The 18,963-nt window shown below is 48.6% G+C and overlaps 1 protein-coding gene across 1 annotated transcript in view; it reads right to left on the bottom strand.

Moving 5' to 3' along the window:
• Window positions 1-309: 309 nt before the first annotated feature.
• The window catches only part of APMAP (adipocyte plasma membrane associated protein), a 21,807-nt gene continuing 3,153 nt past the window's right edge, over window positions 310-18,963 (bottom strand). The window contains exons 3-9 of the mRNA XM_028498491.2: window positions 17,324-17,439; window positions 9,504-9,596; window positions 8,042-8,158; window positions 6,727-6,901; window positions 6,018-6,152; window positions 5,404-5,596; window positions 310-2,348 (exon numbers count right to left, since the gene is read on the bottom strand). Of these exons, the coding sequence (XP_028354292.2) occupies window positions 2,139-2,348; window positions 5,404-5,596; window positions 6,018-6,152; window positions 6,727-6,901; window positions 8,042-8,158; window positions 9,504-9,596; window positions 17,324-17,439 (1,039 nt within the window). The 3' untranslated portion in view covers window positions 310-2,138. The remainder of the gene's footprint in view (window positions 2,349-5,403; window positions 5,597-6,017; window positions 6,153-6,726; window positions 6,902-8,041; window positions 8,159-9,503; window positions 9,597-17,323; window positions 17,440-18,963) is intronic.

The raw sequence follows: 18,963 nt of genomic DNA, 5'->3' as shown, positions 1-18,963 counted from the left end.
TAGCCCCGCTGCTGTCCCACCTCGGTGCCCGGAGACATAGGCACCCGCTGGTCTGACCCCTGGACTGGGCAGCCACCCTGCCTCCTCGCCCCCAGCCACCTGTGCCCCTAGGCAGGTCCATCCCCAGCCTCGGTTCCCCCATGAGACGCGGCCACATCTCCTTATATCACAAAGAGGTCAGGGCACATGAAAACTCAACACGGCAGAGCGAAGGCTGATGACAAAAACCTCAACGCGGGGCCTCTGGCCTATAAAAGGGAGCAACTGAGTCCTGATGGAGTTTTTTTAATGATGACAAAGAAGCACACAGTGAATCAATCACTTGATTTAATTTTAAGATCATGTCAGTAATTCCCATTAGAACAAATCAGTTTCATGTTTACAACAAAAACCTATCATATATTTAAGCCTAATGAGACTATATTTTGCACCTCATCATGGCAAATTACCAGATAAAACACAGGAAATGACACTTTGAGACAGAAAATCAACAACTGAGTCAAAACAAAAAAAAAACACCTTTGCTGAAAACTGTGAAAAGCTACCAGCTTCTCTGCACTGAGAACACAGCCCTCAGTTCCCAACCAAGAAGAAACGCTCAGGGTCAGCGCGCTTGGGCTGTGTTTTCGAGGCAGAATGGTCAGGTTTCTTTCACCTTACTATTCCTGCAGACTCAATACACGGGTGCACTGTTGCCTGTTAAAAAGCATTTCCTATGAAGTTACATCACCTGACAGGACACGGGTCACATCACGGCCATGCAGCCAGTCTGACTCTGCTGTACGCGGCTATGCATAAAGCTGGCCCCGAGCAGGCAACTCTGGATGAGCCCCCATCAGACCCTGACTCTCTCCCCTAAAATGGCGGGGAGCAGGGAGGGGAAAGGAGCTATGAACCAGAACAAGACATAAACGGTTCAAGTCTCACCATGATGTCGGCTATCCTTGACGTTCAATGTCATCCCCTAGTCAAAATACTGCCTTTTCAAGTTACAAGGACAATTCCAGAGACACAATCCCTGATGTGTTCTCACAAATACGCAGGAAAGGAAGGAGCAGACATCAGCCCCACCTTGCAGAATGGAAACAGGAGAGCAGGGTCATGTGGACTGAGTCACCGTGGGAGGCAGGTGGCCACAGGGGAGGCCCCGAGCAAATCTATACATGACCCCAGCAGAACGGCCCTCACGACAGGTGCAGGACAAGACCTCACTTACTGTAAAAGTAGATTAAAGCACAGAAGAAATTCCCAGGCAACACCATCAAGAGGTTAATGAGCAGAAAAGTCCATTTAATTATCATAATCACATGGATCACCCCACAACCAGGACCATGTGTGGACACACCCGTCAGGATACAGAGCAGCGTTAGGCTTGTAATACTAGAGCAGACGCAACCCCGGCACGTGCACTATTCACACCTGGGTCTGGGGTGAGGAACCAGGTGTGTGAATAGGACTCCTGGTGCCCAGCGCCCACTTTCACTCCCCATCCTCTGATCCACACGGCAGCTGTCCATGGAGAAGCCGGTGAGTCCTCTGAGCTGCTGGAATCAACATGCTCTTCCTCCACACACACCCAGGTCCTTGCCTTCAGAGCGTTGGCGGGGACCCGGGTAGTGAGGGAGCCAGGTGCAGCAGGAGGGTGGGAGCCACGGGAGGGACGCTCAGGGCCGAGGCTCAGGTCTCACTTGACTCTGGGGAACGTAGCCATGCCCTCTTCGCCTGCACAGCCCATCCGAGGCTTCACACACGTTTGCTCTGAGCTCTCCGCGCCCTCCCACAGCCCCTCCCGCAAAGACAGGTATCATCCATTTAACAACAAAGACATCGAGGCTGGCGGGACACAGCCAGCAGCAAAAGCGAGATGCCAGCCGACTCACCCACAGCTCCATCCCCACACCTGAAGCCTGTTAAGTGCACCAAGTCCCCGGGGCCTAAAGAATCACTGCACTTGGGAAGGTTTTTAAGAGAAAAGGGCTTTACGTGGACTCATCTTCCCCACGGCAGATGTAAGGCCAAGTCCAGGTAAGGGTGCCCCGAGAGGCTGCACCACACCTCTGCGGACCGGCAGGTGCAGATGGGAAAGGTGTGTCCACGCACCTCCTGGCCCAGGGGTGGCACGCAGGGCAACGACGGGCCTAAGCAGACTGCAGGCGGAGTCTGCAGAGGAAAGGGGACCTAAAGGAACCCAGGTACAGGTGCCCGTCACGCTCGTGCACCTCGCTCACGTAAGCAGCCACCTGCCCATCGGGGTCGTGCAGGCTCCTCCGGAAGGCCCCGCTGTCACTGAGCTCCAGGACGAGGCTGTACCGTGGCACGAACTTCATCACCGTCTCCTGGCTGAACAGCTGAAAGGGAAGCACAGTGAGAGGAGAGCGTGACGCGGGCCACATGGAGTCCCGCAGGCCGGGCACCGTGGCTCTTGTCACCTGCTGTGCACGTCCCACCCACCCTACCCCCTACCTCCCCACCGGCTCGCTTCCACACGGCACTGCAGCTGCCTTTTTAAAATACCGGCACAGAGAGGCCACAACAGTGAGAGGCCCGCGTACCAAAAAAAAAAAAAAAAAAAAAAAGAAGTAGCTTGTGGAGCCAAGCAGGGTAAGTGCGTGCAGGGGCGGTCCAGACCAGAGAGGATCCCACATGCCGCGGAGCGGCTGGGCCCGTGAGCCATGGCCACTGAGCCTGCGCATCCGGAGCCTGTGCTCCGCGACGGGAGAGGCCACAACAGTGAGAGGCCCGCGTACCAAAAAAAAAAAGAAGTAGCTTGTGGAGCCAAGCAGGGTAGGTGCGTGCAGGGGCGGCCCAGACCAGAGAGTCGGTCTGAGCAGGGAGAGTCCACGCTGGAGAAGAGAGAGGGCCATGGCTCCAAGAAGGGTGTCAGGGCCCAAGCAGGGGAGATAGTGTCCTGCAGCAGGGTGACCTGGCACAGGCCATGAGCCCTTGAGAGGTAAGGCCCCTGCACACGGCTGGGAGGAGGGAAAAGGGCTGGCATGGGTGCTAGAGCCCTAGCCGGGGCCATGTGATGCTGGGGCCACGTGACAGGGGACAATGGCTACAGACAGGGACAACTGGGGAATCTGATCACATAGGTATGAAGGAGCATGAGACCCAGGTTTCTCACCCTTAGAGAAGGGAAGTGCAAACACAGACGGTAAGAAAACGGGCATAAATCCTGTGGCATTGGACCCGAAGCAGAGATACAGCCTTACTTACGGTTTTCAATTTAAAGAAACAGATGAAGACACATAAATGTAGGTGTGAGGGTCTGTGCACGAACACGTGTGCATACACCCCCAGCTCTGTCACGAGGGCCTGGGAGCAGTGACCCCCCCATCAGTAAGCACACTTAGCACCTGTCCCCTGTAGGAGAAGCCGGGCTCCCTGAGAAACAGCTGATCCCAGAGCGGGGCAGGGAAAGAACGAGAGGAGCCTGAACAATGTGCACGGCCAGGAAGCAGGAACTACTCCAAGAACGACTGGGACACATGCAAAGGTCAAGGGGCCATAAGGAAGGGGCTCCCACTGGCCGCAGCCGGACAATGTGAGCATCAAAGTAAGCAACGATGGTTAACAGATCATAATCACTGATAAAACCATCAACCCCGAGATCATAATGACACTTACTAACTATCCCCACAAAATACTCATTAATTACAAATGATAAAGAGTAACTTCACAGTGGAAACCCGGCAGCCACCACTGGATGAGGTGACGGGCACTGCAGGGACAAGTGGACACCAGGCACCTCCCGACAGGTCACGCTGAGGACACCGGAGAGGCACAGCCTGAACCTGACCGTGAGAAACACCAGGCAGCCCGAGGCAGGGACATTCTGCAGCAGAGCTGACCTGGGATCCTGAAGGTCAGGTCTGGGAGCTGCTCCAGGCTGAAGGGGACAAGGAGAGGTGGTGACTAAGCCAGCCCGACCCTGGGCACAGTCCCATTACAAAGGACACCCCTGGGCCACTGGCGAGCCTGAGCTGGGTCTGTGCACCGGAGGGTCACCCGTATCCATGGGACATCCTGTCCCAAGGGGGTCATCCCTGCTATAGGAACAGCGCTTGGAGCGTCCGGGGGCAACAGGTCAGCCACCTGCCTGCAAACAGCTGAGGGAAAGACGTTCTCTGTTCCCTTCCTGCTGCTTTTTAGGTCTGATGTTGTCTCAAAACTTAAAAAAGAAAATCCTCAAAGACTTCAACAACATTCTGAAGAAAATCTAACCTCCTTTTCAAGTCTGCAAGGCCTGTGGTCCTCTCCCACCCCCCACCTGCCACCTGCCCCAGACCCACCATCTATCTCCCAGCCACATGAAGACGCCGGGCCGCTCCTGCCCAGGACGCCCATGTCTGGGAACACGCCCACCCCACTGGCCCTTTCTCATGCACAGTCTTGGCTCCTGATGCAGACACTGTTCTAGGCACTGAGGATAAAGGAGAGAACTCAACAGAAAAAGCACCTGTTCTGATGGAGCACACGTCCCACCAGGGCAGAGATGCATCCTATCAACCAGGGGAGAGATGCGATCACCACGGACAGAGCACATCCTCTGATGGGTACCAGCTTCGAGCACTCACTATACTCAGCTAAGGGCATCATCTGCATATGCTCATTAAATTTTTCCATCACCTAATGAAGTGTTATTATTCTTTCCACTTGACAGATGCAGAAACTGAGGCAGAGAGACCACGTCCCCTGCCCAGGGCCCCACAGCTGGTCAGGCCTTCCTCAAACCCCTTCTCCTTGCCCACTCTGCCCCCTCCAGGCCCCAGCGAACAGATGTAACTCTGCAGCCGACGATGCGTCATTTCTGAACAGTGACCTGCCGAACTCGGAACACTGAAGGCCGTGGGCCAGCCTCACTGAGCAGGTGCCCGCAGCCCTTGGCGGGGCCCAGACACAGGGCTATGTGCCGCACAGACTCAGCAACTGCTGCCCAGCACCTTCCAGGACCTTAAGTCTCAAATAGTTTAGAATTTGCAACTAAGGACATGGGCGGAATCCCATGAAGGGGGTGATGAGGCTCCGAAGAGGCAGGAGGAAGCGGGGCGGGAGGAAGGGGCACCTGCAACCACTCAAGGAAGAGCTGAGTTTGCTGGGGACGGGGTCTGGGGGAGAGTGGAGAATAAGAGGGACAGGCAGGGCAGAGGCCCCAACATGTCACGACAGGGAGGGTGACGATAAAAATAGCCAGACAAGGAAACCAGGAGAAAAAAATCAGAGGGCTCAAATGTTTACATTTACGTTACAAGGAAAAGAATAAAATATGTTTTAAAGAAGTCATTAAAAGCACTGAATACTATAAGCAGAACTAGAATTTTCAGAGCTTCCATAAAGGTCAAAAAACCCATAATTAGATGCATTTTCATTTTGTTTTTTGAAATCAATAGTCCTCATAGTTACCTTAAAAATCATTCTTTTAAGATACGGTCTCTCGGATAAGAAATCCAACATGGAAAACCCAGGGTTGGAGCGAATGGTCGACATGCCGACCCAGTAACCCCCAGAGCTGCTGGCTCGGATGTTGTCTGGGAATCCAGGCAAGTTCTCCACAAACAGGTCGGCCCCTCCCTTCATCAGGCCAGACACGTAGAACCTGAAAAATTCGCCCAAGCAGGCAATGAGTGGCGGCCCCCCAATTGAAGGAAAAATTTTAGCCGACCACCAAATGGGTCTTGGTCCCCATAACCGAATGGATACAACTGTAAACACATCCATCACGAACAATGGCACGGCTGCTCCAAGAAGCCCTCAGAGCCCTGGGCCCACCCAGCGAGAAGCAGGTGCGGGAAGCAGGGCCGGACCAGGCCCACCAGCAGGGAAAAGGGCCAGGATCGCAGTCAGCATTCCATCAAGACTCTCCCAGCCCATGACACGCAAGAAGGCTGAGGAAGGGACAGGGAAGATGACTCTCTCATATCACACAGGACAGGCACCCGCTGCGTCCCAGGCTCTGCAGCTGACACCTCACACCCGCCCGGCCCACAGCTCGGCGGACTTGACATCAGCTCACGCACCTCCTGATCCTCGCCATGGTCAATTCCGCCACCAGGACAAAGTCCTCTGCAGGAGAGAGCTGTACCCCGTTGGGGAACCGCAAGTGGTCCAGCAAAACCTTCACCTCCTTGGTCTCGGTGTCGTACTCCAGCAGGCTGCGGGCGCCAACAGCGGAGGTCACACGGGGTGTCTGGGGGCCCCGGCTGGGCTGGAGCCCTGCTCCCGGTCTGGGCCCTCGGGCCAGGGTCTATGGAGGGGGACTCGTCCTCCACGGGAGTAGCAGGGCCCCCATCCTCCGCTCAGACCAGTTCCAGGCTGGCCCTGCAGGCCCATCCCTGTCCAGGGCAGACCCAGGCACCCTCCTCCAGACAAGCCCACGGTCAGCTCTCTCGCTGACCTGAGCACTGGTTCAGCACCAGGGAGGGCCACCGTGGCTGCAGCCTCACAGGAGTCCCCTTCAGAGGTCGCCTGTGAGGTCTCCCCCGGCTGTGAGACCACACCCTCAGACAGCCTGGCCATTCTACCTTCATTTCTCCAAAGAAGAAAGTGAGAACATCTCGCTGTTTCATTGTGTCCGCCACCTGTTTCCAGGAGACAGTAAGATCCTCCCTTAAAAGCTGAGTACTATGCTCAGAAACACCCCAACAATTCCTGGATGTAATAAGCTCTGCAAAGTCACCCTGCCTGTCTACGGCCTCCCTGAGGAGAAGATCCAGAAGGAACACTCACCGACCATCATCCGTCCCCTCCATCACCAGCAGCAGATAATCTCGTCTTTGCCATTTGCTACTAGAATCCGTAAAATAAATCTTCCTCCCGTCCCGAGTTACTGTAAGATCGTTCACGAAAGACATTTTCCTCCCCTCAATGGGTGTCTCAGAGGACAGCAGCAGTTTTACTTCACCTGAGGGAAGGTGGGGGGCGGGGGGGAAGAAAAGGAAAGAAGGGAAGAAAGAAAGAAGAAAGAAGGGGAGAGACTTGCTTGTATTCTAAGAACGTGTAACTCAATAATTTCAAAATATCAATCGGCCTAACTGATTTACAAGGAAAAACTAAATAAGCTTCTCCATGTCCTGACAGAAGATTTATTCCTTCTTACAGTAAAAATCAGTGTTTTCCTTTCTATTAGGTGATGAATTTTTTCAGACCAGCTCCACTAAAGGCAGGATCCCCCCTCTAAGGATGAGGAACTCCTTTTATCAATACCAACTGACTTAAAAATCTGGTAAGAATCTTAGGTTAAAAAGGCAATTTTCTATTTGTCTGCTTGAGAGAAATACAGAATGTTCACCTCATCTGCTTTTAAATTTAAAAAGCAGGAATCGTAGTAAATCTTTTTAGATTGTAGCACAAACGTTCAAGGAGCGTTCAAGGAGCGCTCAGCGATTCCCACATATAATCCCATTTAAACCCTCCATAACTATCCCACAAGGCAGGCACTCCTGTCATCCCTGCCCTGTGGGTGAGGAAAGCAGGCACAGAGAGGCTGAGTAACTCTCACACAGCCAGCACCCAGCAGAGCGGGGGCCGCCTGGGGGCCCGGTGCACCACCCACGATGGCAACTCCTCCCTCAGCATGAACCTCCCGCTGAAGCGCACACAGCAATATTGTAGCACTGATCGAGGTGACATCATGCTCAGTCAGGGGAGAGAAACAGGAGAAGGAGCTGGAGGAAGGAAAAGATAGAGAGGCAGAAAACAAACAGCAAGACCAGATGCAGAGAAATACACAGAGAAGTAAAGATAGGAAGAGGAGCCTAACATCCTCAAAATGAGTCCTTCTGAGATGCTGTGGCTCAAACACAAAGGCCAGGCGAAAGGAGGGAATGGGCCAGAAGCAGGCATAAGTGAGGAACCACACAGTGTGAATACTGGCTGGTACCTGCAGGTAAAATTTTCAGTTCCATTCAGTGAGTAAGAAAAACATCAGGGTCTCCAGTAGACTGTACTGAACAAATTCTACTAAATCCATTTATAAATAAATGCACATATTGTTTAAAAGATCGGCAATCATCATAGAAGGAAACAAGTTACCGTCACTTACGTTTCCAGGGATTTACTTCAAATAGCCCTTTGTATGCATCAGCCACAAAAAGGGTCCCGTTGGGCCCGGCCCGGATGCCCAGGGGTCTCCCACAAGCAGGCTCATCATCTCGGGTTTCTAGGGAAACAGACAGACAGGAATCAGTGGCTGGTCCAAGATTTGTGGCCCTTCCGTGTCCAAACACCTCCTCCACCCCATCCTAAACCTGCATCATGCTGCAGAGCACATAACAGACCATGGCATCAGAGACAGACTCGGCCCCCCGTGTTCCAGCCCCCGTAGAGCTTAGGACAATTGTCCAGCATGTCTAGAGGGACCACCCGAGAATCTGGATGTGGACATAAGCACAGCAACTGATACCCAAGAATCAAGTTCACATCAGCATCCTAGACTCAAACAGTTAACTCAGGGACGTCAGCAGACACAGGCCCCACTCCCGAATCCCCCAGAACCTCAGGAGTGGGATTTAAGCCCAACAGCTGGACCTGAATGCTGTGCCCATCCAGGGACATGGCAGGGTCCCTCCACCCGTCACAAAGGGAAAGCTCCTATTTTACTGCTTAGATCCATTCTCCTGTTCTACTACCTATACTCTTTTTAAACCTGTGGCAGAGCATATTTATTGCTGGGCACTCACTGCAGGGCACTTATCACAGAGTGCTTACTGCAGGGTGCTTACTGCAGAGTGCTTACTACAGGGCACTTACTATACGGTGCTTACCGCAGGGTGTTTACTTCAGGGTGCTTACTGCAGAGTGCTTACTATAGGGTGCTCACCGCAGGGTGCTTACTGCAGGGTGTGCTCCTCAAGGTGTATGCTGCAGGGCACTTACTGCAGAGGCACTTATAGGCAAAATACGGAGTGGGAAAAAGCAGGTTAAATACCCAAATGTAGAGTATGATTCCATCACGTAAAACCATGTGTGGGTGTGAGTATCCATGAACAGAAAGAAATCTGAAAAGTTATTCATTAAATTGTTAACAGTTACATCTGAGAAGACTCTGAGGTGATTTTTACTTTCTTCTCCACGTTGTTTGCATTTCACCATAAAAATGCATCATTTTTAGAAAAACATTCTAGCTCTTAAAAAAAGGTAACAAATAAGTCTGGGAGCTACCAGTTTTTAAACAGTGAGTTTCTAAACACTGAGCGACCTAAGGGTATTTCACTCTGGATGCAGGGCTGAGGTTCCTGAGGGGCTAGTGCAGGAATGCGCTCCTGCACGTGAGGAACAAAGCCCAGCACCTCCTGCAGCAGCTCTGGGGTGTGGGGGCCCAGCAAGGCCACGGCCACAGCTGGATGGGAAACTGCAAGCACAGGTAGCAAATAAGGAGCCCAGGCAGCCTCTAGCTGGGCTGTCAGGCTCTCCTCCTCCAAGGACCTGACTTCCGGGGAACCCAGCTCCTCCTGGCACCCTCCTGGGTGCCTGGAAGAGACACACGTCAGGGGTCACTGACTTACTGCATGGGCCTGAGCCAAACCGGGCGATGGTCTCTACTTCACCGTTTTCAAGTTTTACGACTCGGCCATCTGCTGTACCAGTGAACATTACATCTGTTTAAAGACAGGAGGGAATAAGGGTGTTACTGGGTTAGCCTAAGAACTGTGCTCTCACAACCTTCTACAAGAGAGGCAGCCAGTCTGTGCTTTTTATCTCCAGAGAGGAAACGGCAGTTTTGAAGATGAAGGCAAGTGGTGTCTGGGGACAAAAGTCTTAACACGTGCAGCGATAAACCCCACGGGGTCCTCAGAACCAGCATGGCCGTGACCCTGAGGCTGGATCCAGGGCACAGCAGACATCAGTCAGGGATAAAAACAGGATTTTCTACCCTCAAAGAAGCAGGGACCCTCGGGCTGACGCTCAGCACTCAGGGCTGTTCACGTCTGCTTCCTGTCAGTGTCTGCTGCTGAAGCCGATTACACCCAACCAAAGGGGAAGAACTGCTAGGAAGGCCCTCGGTGTAAAATTTAGTGCTCACTTCAGCAACACATACACTAGAACTGGAACCACAAAGATGATGTGCAAATTCATGAAATGCTCCATATTTTTAAATGTATATTGCAAACTCTAGGGCAACCACTAAAAAAAGTTTTTAAAAAAAGTATAACTGATATGCGAAGAAAGGAGAGAAACAGAATCATAAATGTTCAGCTGAAACTACGAAGTCAGAAGGAGAGTGGAAGAGAAAATAAGAAATAAAAAAACAAAGGAAACGAATAGAAAACAGTAACAAATATGGGAGATAGTAATCCAACTACAGTTAACCCTTGAACAACCTGGGAGTTAGGGGTGTCAACCCTGTGCACAGTCAAAAGTCTGTGTATAACTTTATGGTCAGCCCTCACATCCCCCAGGTCCTGCATTCGAGATGTTCTGCATCGCAAGGTTCCGCACCCGTGGATTTAACCAACTGCGGATCAAGCAGTGTTGCAGAATGTATTTATTGGAAAAAAAATCCACGTGTAAGTGGACCCACGCAGTTCAACTGGGAGTTAGGGGTGTCAACCCTGTGCACAGTCAAAAGTCTGTGTATAACTTTATGGTCAGCCCTCACATCCCCCAGGTCCTGCATTCGAGATGTTCTGCATCGCAAGGTTCCGCACCCGTGGATTTAACCAACTGCGGCAGTGTTGCAGAATGTATTTATTGGAAAAAAAAATCCACGTGTAAGCGGACCCACGCAGTTCAAACCCGACTTGTTCAAGCGTCAACTGTATATCAATTATCATTTTCAACATCAATGGTATAAAAACCCCAATTAAAAAACAGAGACTGTCAGAGTGTATCAAAAAACAAGACCCGGGGCTTCCCTGGTGGCGCAGTGGTTGCGCGTCCGCCTGCCGATGCAGGGGAACCGGGTTCGCGCCCCGGTCTGGGAGGATCCCACGTGCCGCGGAGCAGCTGGGCCCGTGAGCCATGGCCGCTGAGCCTGCGCGTCCGGAGCCTGTGCTCCGCAACGGGAGAGGCCACAATAGAGGGAGGCCCGCATACCACAAAAAAAAAAAAAAACAAAAAAAAAACAAGACCCAACTATATGCAGTGTACAAGAAACCCTCTTTAGATATACAGACACACATAGATTAAAAATGAAGGGACAGAGAAAGATATACTACACTAACACTAACCAAAAGAAAGCTGGAGTAGTTCTATTAATCTCAGAGCAGCTGCAGACCTAGGAACACAATCAGGGATAAAGAAGGCCTCCACGTAATGACAAAGGGTCAACTGTAGAGAAGACATAACAGTCCTTAACATGTATGTGCCTAAAAACAATCATCAAAATACATGAGGCAAAACTGACAGAACTGCAAGGAAGGAGATGAATCCATGATTAGGGGAGGAGACTTCAGCATACCTCTCTCAGAAATGGACAGATACTGATGGACAACAAGGTCTGACCGTACAGCACAGCGAACTATATTCAATGTCCTGGGATAAACCATAATGAAAAAGAATATGAAAAAGAACGTATACATACGTGTAACTGAGTCACTTTGCTGTACAGCAGAAATTAACACAACACTGAAAATCAACTATACTTCGATATAAAAAAAATAAAATAAAAAAGAAATGGAAAGATCCTGCAGACAGAAAATTAGTAAAGACACAGTTGAACTCAACAGCATCACTGATTAACTGGATATCAACTACCTCATCCAAACAACAGCAGAATATATATTGTTCTCAAGTTCACATGGAACATTCACCAAGACAGACCATATTCTGGGCCACAACACACACCTTAACAAATTTAAAAGAATAAAAATCATACAACGTCTGCTCTCAGACCAAAATGAAATTAAACTAGAAATCAATAACAGAAAGAGAGCTGGAAAATCACAAAATACTTGGAGATTAAACAACGTGCACTTCTAAATAACACCTAAGTCAAAGAAGAAACCTCAAGAGAAATTAGAAAACATTTTGAACTAAATTAAAATGAAAATACAACTTATCAAAATTTTCTGGCTGCAGAGAAAGCAGTGCTTAGAAAGAAAGTTGTAGCATCAAAGGCATATATTAGAAAAGAAAAAAGACCTAAAATCAATCATCTAAGCTTCCATCTTAGGAAACTAGAAAAAGAAGAGCAAATGAAACCCCAGGTAAGCAGAAGAAAGAAATAATAAAAATTAGAGCAGATATCAATGAAATTGAAAATAGGAAATCAATAGAGAAAAATCACCAAAACAAAAGCTGGTTCTTTGAAAAGATCAATAAAATACTGGCTTGGCCCAAAAGTTCGTTTGGGTTTTTCTGTAAGATGCTACGGAAAACCCCAAATGCACTTTTTGGCCAACCCAATAAATAATCCTCTAGCCAGGCTAACAAAAAAGAGAAAAGACAGAAATTACCAATATCAGAAATGAAAGCGGGAACATCACTATAGACCCCATGGACATTAAAAGGATAATAAAGGAACACTATGAACAACTCTATGTCCACAAATTTGATAATGTAGATGAAATGGTCCAATTCCTTGAAAGACACAATCTGCCAAAACTCACACAAGAAAAGAGACAATCTGAATAGGTCTGTATCTATTGAGGAAATGAATCAATAATTAATAACCTTCCAAAACAGTACCAGGCTGAGATGGGTTCACTGATGAATTCTACTAAACATTTAAGGAAGAAATGATACCAATTTTCTATAATCTCTTCCAGAAAATAGAAGCAGAGGAAATACGTCTTAACTCATTCTATGAAGCCAGCATCACCCTAATACCAAAACCAGACAAAGTCATTTCAAGAAAACTACAGACCAGACTTCCCTGGTGGCGCAGTGGTTAAGAATCTGCCTGCCAATGCAGGGGCCACGGGTTCGAGCCCTGGTCCAGGAAGATCCCACATGTCGCGGAGCAACTAAGCCCGTGCGCCACAACTACTGAGCCTGTGCTCTAGAGCTCGCGGGCCACAACTACTGAGCCCACGTGCCACAACTACTGAAGCCCACACACCTAGAGCCCGTGCTCCGCAACAAGAGAAGCCACCGCAATGAGAAGCCCGCGCACTGCAATGAAGAGTAGCCCCCGCTCACCGCAACTAGAGAAAGCCCTCGCGCAGCAACGAAGACCCAACGCAGCCATAAATAAATAAAATAAATTTTTTTAAAAAAAGAAAACTACAGACCAACATCTCTCATGTACAAAGATGCAAAACTCCTCAAGAAAATATTAGCAAATCAAATCCAACAATGTATAAAAAGAATTATACACCCCAACCAAGTGGGATTTATCCCAAGTACGCGAGGCTAGTTTAGCATTTGAAAATTGGTTAAGTGATCCACAATATCAAGACTAAAGAAAAACTACATGAACATATATATCAATAGATGCAGAAAAAGCATTGACAAAAATCCAACACTCATTTCATGATAAAAACTTTTAGCAAATTAGGAGTAGAGGGGAACTTCCTCAACTTGATAAGGAATATCTACAAAAAACCTACAGTTAACATCATACTTAATGGTGAAAACTAAATGCTTTCCCACTAAAATCAGAAACAAAGCAAGGATGTCTGCTCTCATGACTCCTTTACAATACTGGACGGAAAGTTCTAGCTAAAGCAATAAGACCAGAAAAGGACCTAAAAGGTATACTTATTGGGAAGGAGGAAATAAAACTATCTTCACTTGTAGATGACATGACTGTCTATGTCGAAAATCCCAAAGGATCAACAACAACAAAAAAACCGCCTGGAACTAATAAGCAATTATAGCAAGGTTGCAGGATACAAAGATAATATACAAAAGTCAGTCAGCTTCCTACATACCAGCAATGAACAAGTGAAATTTGAAATTAAAATCAGAATACCATTTACACTAGCTTCCAAAAGAATGAAGTATTTGGTTTAAATACGACAAAATATGTACAAGATCTAGAAGAGGAAAACCATGAAACTCTGATGACAGAAATCAAAGAACTAAATAAAAGGAGAGATATTCCATGTGCATGGACTGGAAGATTCAACATTGTCAAGAGGTTCTTCCCAACTTGATCTACAGATTCAAAGCAATCCCAAGTAGCTATCTTGTAGATATCCACAAAATGATTCTAATGCTTATATGGAGAAACAAAAGACCCAGAATAGCCAACACAAAAAGCTGGAGGACTGACACTACCTGACTTCAAGACTTACTATAAAGCTACAATAATGAAGGTAGTGTGGTAATAGCAAAAGAAGAGACAATTAGATCAAAGTAACAAAATACAGAGCCCAGAAATAGATCCACAACTCATCTCTAACAAAGAAGCAAAGGCAATATAATGAGGTATAGATGGTCTCTTCAACAAATGTTGCTGGAACAACTGGACATTCACCTGCAAAAAGATGAACCTAGACACTGATCTTACACCCTTCACAAAAATTAACTCAAAATGGATCACAGACCTAGATCAAGTAAAACACAAAACTACAAAACTCCTAGAAGATAAAAAAGGAGAAAACTTAGTTGACTTTGGGTGTGGTGATGACATTTTAAATATAACACCAAAGACATGATCCATGAAAGAAAGAATTGATAAGATGGACTTATTAAAACTAAAAACTTCTGCTCTGAGAAAGACACCGTCTAGAGAATAAGAAGACAAGCCACAGACTGGGAGAAAATATCTGCAAATGATGCACCTGATAGAGAACTTGTATCCAAAATATATGAAGACCTCTTAAAACTCAACAATAAGAAAATGAACAATCCAATTTAAAAAATATCCCAAAGACTTAAACAGATACCTCACCACAGAAGATATACAGATGGCAAATAAGCACATGAAATGATGCTCCACATCATATGTCAGCAGGAAATTGCAAATTAAAACAGCCATGAGATACCACTTCACACCTATTAAAATGGCCAAAATCCAGAACACTGACAACACCAAATGCTGGCGAGGATGTGGAGCAACAGGAACTCTCATTCATTGCTCGGGGGGAATGAAAATGGTACAGCCACTTTCAAAGACAGTTTGGCAGTTTCTTATGAAACTAAACATACTCTTATTATATGATCCAGCAATTATTTTGGTATTTGCCCAAATGAACTGAAAACTTAAGTCCACAAAATAATTTGCACACAGATGTTTACAGCAGGTTTATTTATAATTTCCAAACCTTGGAAGCAACCAAAATGTCCTCCAGTAGGTGAATGGAAAAATAAACTATGCTACATCCAGACAATGGAATATTATTCAGCAATAAAAAGGAATGAGCTATAAGGCCGTGAAAAGACAGGGAGGAACCTTAAATGCATATCAGTAAGTGAAAGAAGTCAATCTGAAAAGACTATATGCTGTATAATTCTAACTCTAAGACATTTTGAAAAGGCAAAACTAAGGAGACAGGAAACAGATCAGTGGCTGCCAGAGGCTGGGGGCAGAGGGATGAAGAAGAGGTAGAGCACAGAGGATTTCCGGAGGGGCAGTAAAAATTCTCTGTATGATACCATAACGATGGATGCATGTCATTAAACATTTGTCCAAACCCATAGAACATACACACCAGAAGTGAACCCTAATGTAAACTGTGGAATCTGGTGATGATGATGTGTCAATGGAGGGTCATCAATTATAACAAATGTACCATCTTATGGGAGATGTTAATAACGGGGCAAGGGGCTTCCCTGGTGGTGCAGTGGTTAAGAATCCTCCTGCCAATGCACAGGACACAGGTTCCAGCCCTGGTCCAGGAAGATCCCACATGCCACGGAACAACTAAGCCCGTGCACCACAACTTGAGCCTGTGCTCTAGAGCCCGCGAGCCACAACTACTGAGCCCGTGTGCTACACCTACTGAAGCCCCCGTGCCTATAGCCCGTGCTCCACAACAAGAGAAGCCACTGGGATGAGAAGCCCACATACCGCACAAAGAGTAGCCCCCGCTCAACGCAACTAGAGAACGCCCGCGCACAGCAACCGAAGACCCGATGCAGCCAAAAATAAACAAATAAAATAAATAAATTTAAAAAAAAATAATAATGGGGCAAGTAGGGGGTAGGGGATATACGGTAAATCTCTGTACCTTCCCCTCAATTTTGCTGTGACTCCAAAACTGCTCTAAAACATAAAGTCTACTTAAAAAATTAAAGGATGTTCATCGGCACCTCCTGAGGCTAGTGCCTCCCTCCACTGTCAGCAGCAGTGGGTCCCCGGGGCCTTTGTGCGGTTCACACCTGCAGGGAGTAACCAGAAATATCACCAAAGGACAAGCAGCTCCTTTAAGAGAAAAGGGAGGCGTGATGACAGAGCAACATGAGGCATCAGGCCAAGTAGAAAAGACAAGAAAAGCATCCTCTGAGAGATTTTTTTAAAAATCACTATAACTCCTCAAAGTTCCAGTTTTTAATGTCAATACTGGTTTTTTTAACCAAAAACACAAAATCTGTGAAATTAATAAACATCAAAATCTTTTTAGGAGAAATATGAAGCTCTATCACGAAGTGCCCATCCCTCCTGAACAATTCTGACTTTGCCAAAGAGCAACCACCAACTGCAGAAACACCCAGTCCTCGGGCCAGCCAAACAGTAGGGCTGGGAAAGAGGGGCTGGTCCACAGCAACAGAAGTGGAGGCGTGGGCCTGACAGGCCTTTGGAGGGAAACAGAAGCACACTGGCCGCCCATGCCCACAGCCGTTCCACCGTGCTTTGGAAAGATGGCCAGTGAGCCGGGGTAAGAAGTGGCTGGGAAATCCTCACATCTCAACCCTCGGCAACCTTTTAACTATATTTTTTTATTCCTGAGCTTAATTCTCATTCTAACAGACAGAAAAGACCTATTCCAGGTTGCTACAGACTCAAGAATTAGAACCAGACCCTATTCCAGGTCTTAGGTTTGAGCAAGTTTGAAGCAGATGGTTACCCTTAAATGTACCCACCAAAGTGAGCTTTAAGAAAAAAGTGGAAATATTGAGAATGGTTCCTGTTCTTTTCAAAAATGAAATCTACACAAAGACAATCTGTGCTAGGAACGTCCTATCAAATAACACCTACCCAATGTGATAAATGAACTAAACACCAATGTTTGTCCACATTTTTTCCTTTCTCCTTTCATTTTAAAGGGTCCAACAGTTTGAGCAGAATAAAATGCTTCACAGACATGAACTCAAAATCACCCAGCACTAAAATGGCCTGCAACTCTCGGAGAGGTGAGAGGCTCCCACAGGGCATCTGGTAGACAAACACGCGCACGACCACAGCCAAGAAGGCTGCCCGGGGCTCCCCACGGAGCTGCGCCCACAGGACCCCACTCAGGCAACAGACAGCGCCAAGTCCCAGGGGTCTACTTACCCCCTATATGTGCTATGGACTCTGGCCCAACAAGCTGGTTTTCAAAAAGCCTTTCCGCCTGTCGTAACTTCGTATTTGGCTGCAGGACACCAAGCAAGAGCGGGGGTTCTTTGAAGCTGTAAAATAATGCAATTATAGGGATTTGTCTATAAAAGTACATGAAGAAAGTATTTACGGAGGACCTACAAGGACCTACACGCATAACTCCCCATTCTTTGACAAAGCGCACATGTTCCAATAACATCCTTAGTTGCCAGAAGCACAAGTTAAGAAAAAGAACTTCCTGGGATATCAGGAAAGGTCATAGCACAGAAGAGAACTGAGAACGTAAGCGTGGCTGATTCAGGAACTCCGCCCACCCATCCAACCTGCTCCACCCTGCGGTTCACACACCCAGACCTTTATTCTTCCCCGGGCTGCCAGGCCATCCGGGTCCAGCTGAGACGGAGGGAGCGGAGTGGACATTTCACAGTGACAGCCTCACCTCCCGCTCCAGAGGGGACAGAAGACGGCTGGGCCTGGCGCCACGGCCCCAGCGTCCGCACATGCGCACCCATCTCCCACCTGTCACTCTCGGGGGCCCCCCAGCTCCCCCTGGCCTGGACCCCTCCCCGCACGCAGAAGCAGCCTCAGGAGCTCTCCCCTCTCCATCCACGAGCAAATACGCCGTTTCTCCCAACCCATAAGCAACTCTTGCTGATGCCACCTGTACAAGTCAGGTCCTCTGCTGCCAGCCTGGTCCACGCCACCATCTTCCCTCCCCACTTCCTCCCTTGTCTCCCACAGTCTGCTCGCAACCCAGCAGCCCACCTGCACCTTGGGAAACACAGTCAGATCACGGCATCCGCCCCTCAAACCCCTGCAACGGGCCCTCTCCCCCGGAGCCAAGGTCTTCCATGAGCTCCTCGCCCTGAAGTCCGGCCACAGCCTCCTCTCCTCCCCTCACTCTGCCTCCCTGCTGGTCCCTGAGGGCACCAGGCATCTCCCATCCTAAGTCTGCTGCCTCCTCCCCATCGCCTTCTCAGTGAAGCCTGCTCCCACCATCCAATTTAGCATCCAACACCGCCCCCAGAAGCACAGACCCCACCCCACTCGACTTTGTTGGCAGCACTTTTCAGCTCTCACTTCTCTATGTCGACTGTCTGTCACCACGAGAACACACGAGATCAGGGATTTGTTGTGTTTTTTCCCTGTAGTATCCTGAACACCTGGCACCCAGGAGGCTCCCGGGGAGTACTGTGGGCGGGGGGGGCGGGGAGAGCTCCCACTTCCCCCCCACCTCGCCCACCAGAGCGGGACAACCAAGGGGGACGGTGGTTGGGGCGTGGTGATGTGGGAACTCTCCACCCCCATCCCCCTCCAGGCAGAACTCTTCACTCCTGTCCGCCCCCTACTCAAGACACAGCACAACTCCCCCCAAATTAAATCCCCCCGCTTCACCCTCTGCTGCCTCACAATTATGGCTTTCTACCTGCTTTTCAAAAACACACTCTTGGGTTAACTAAGGAGTTTTATTTCCAAAGGGGGAGAGCAGGACCATGACCTGCCACACAGCTGTGTTCAAACTCTGCCAGGGAAGGTCACACCTCCCGAGGTGCAGGTCCATGTATAAACAGAACAACGGACGAGCACACAGAGCA

Source organism: Physeter macrocephalus, chromosome 14 (genome assembly GCF_002837175.3).
Source record: "Physeter macrocephalus isolate SW-GA chromosome 14, ASM283717v5, whole genome shotgun sequence".
Taxonomy (NCBI): Eukaryota; Metazoa; Chordata; class Mammalia; order Artiodactyla; family Physeteridae; genus Physeter; species Physeter macrocephalus.
Note: the sequence above shows the minus strand (reverse complement) of the source record. Positions and strands in the feature narration are given on the sequence as shown.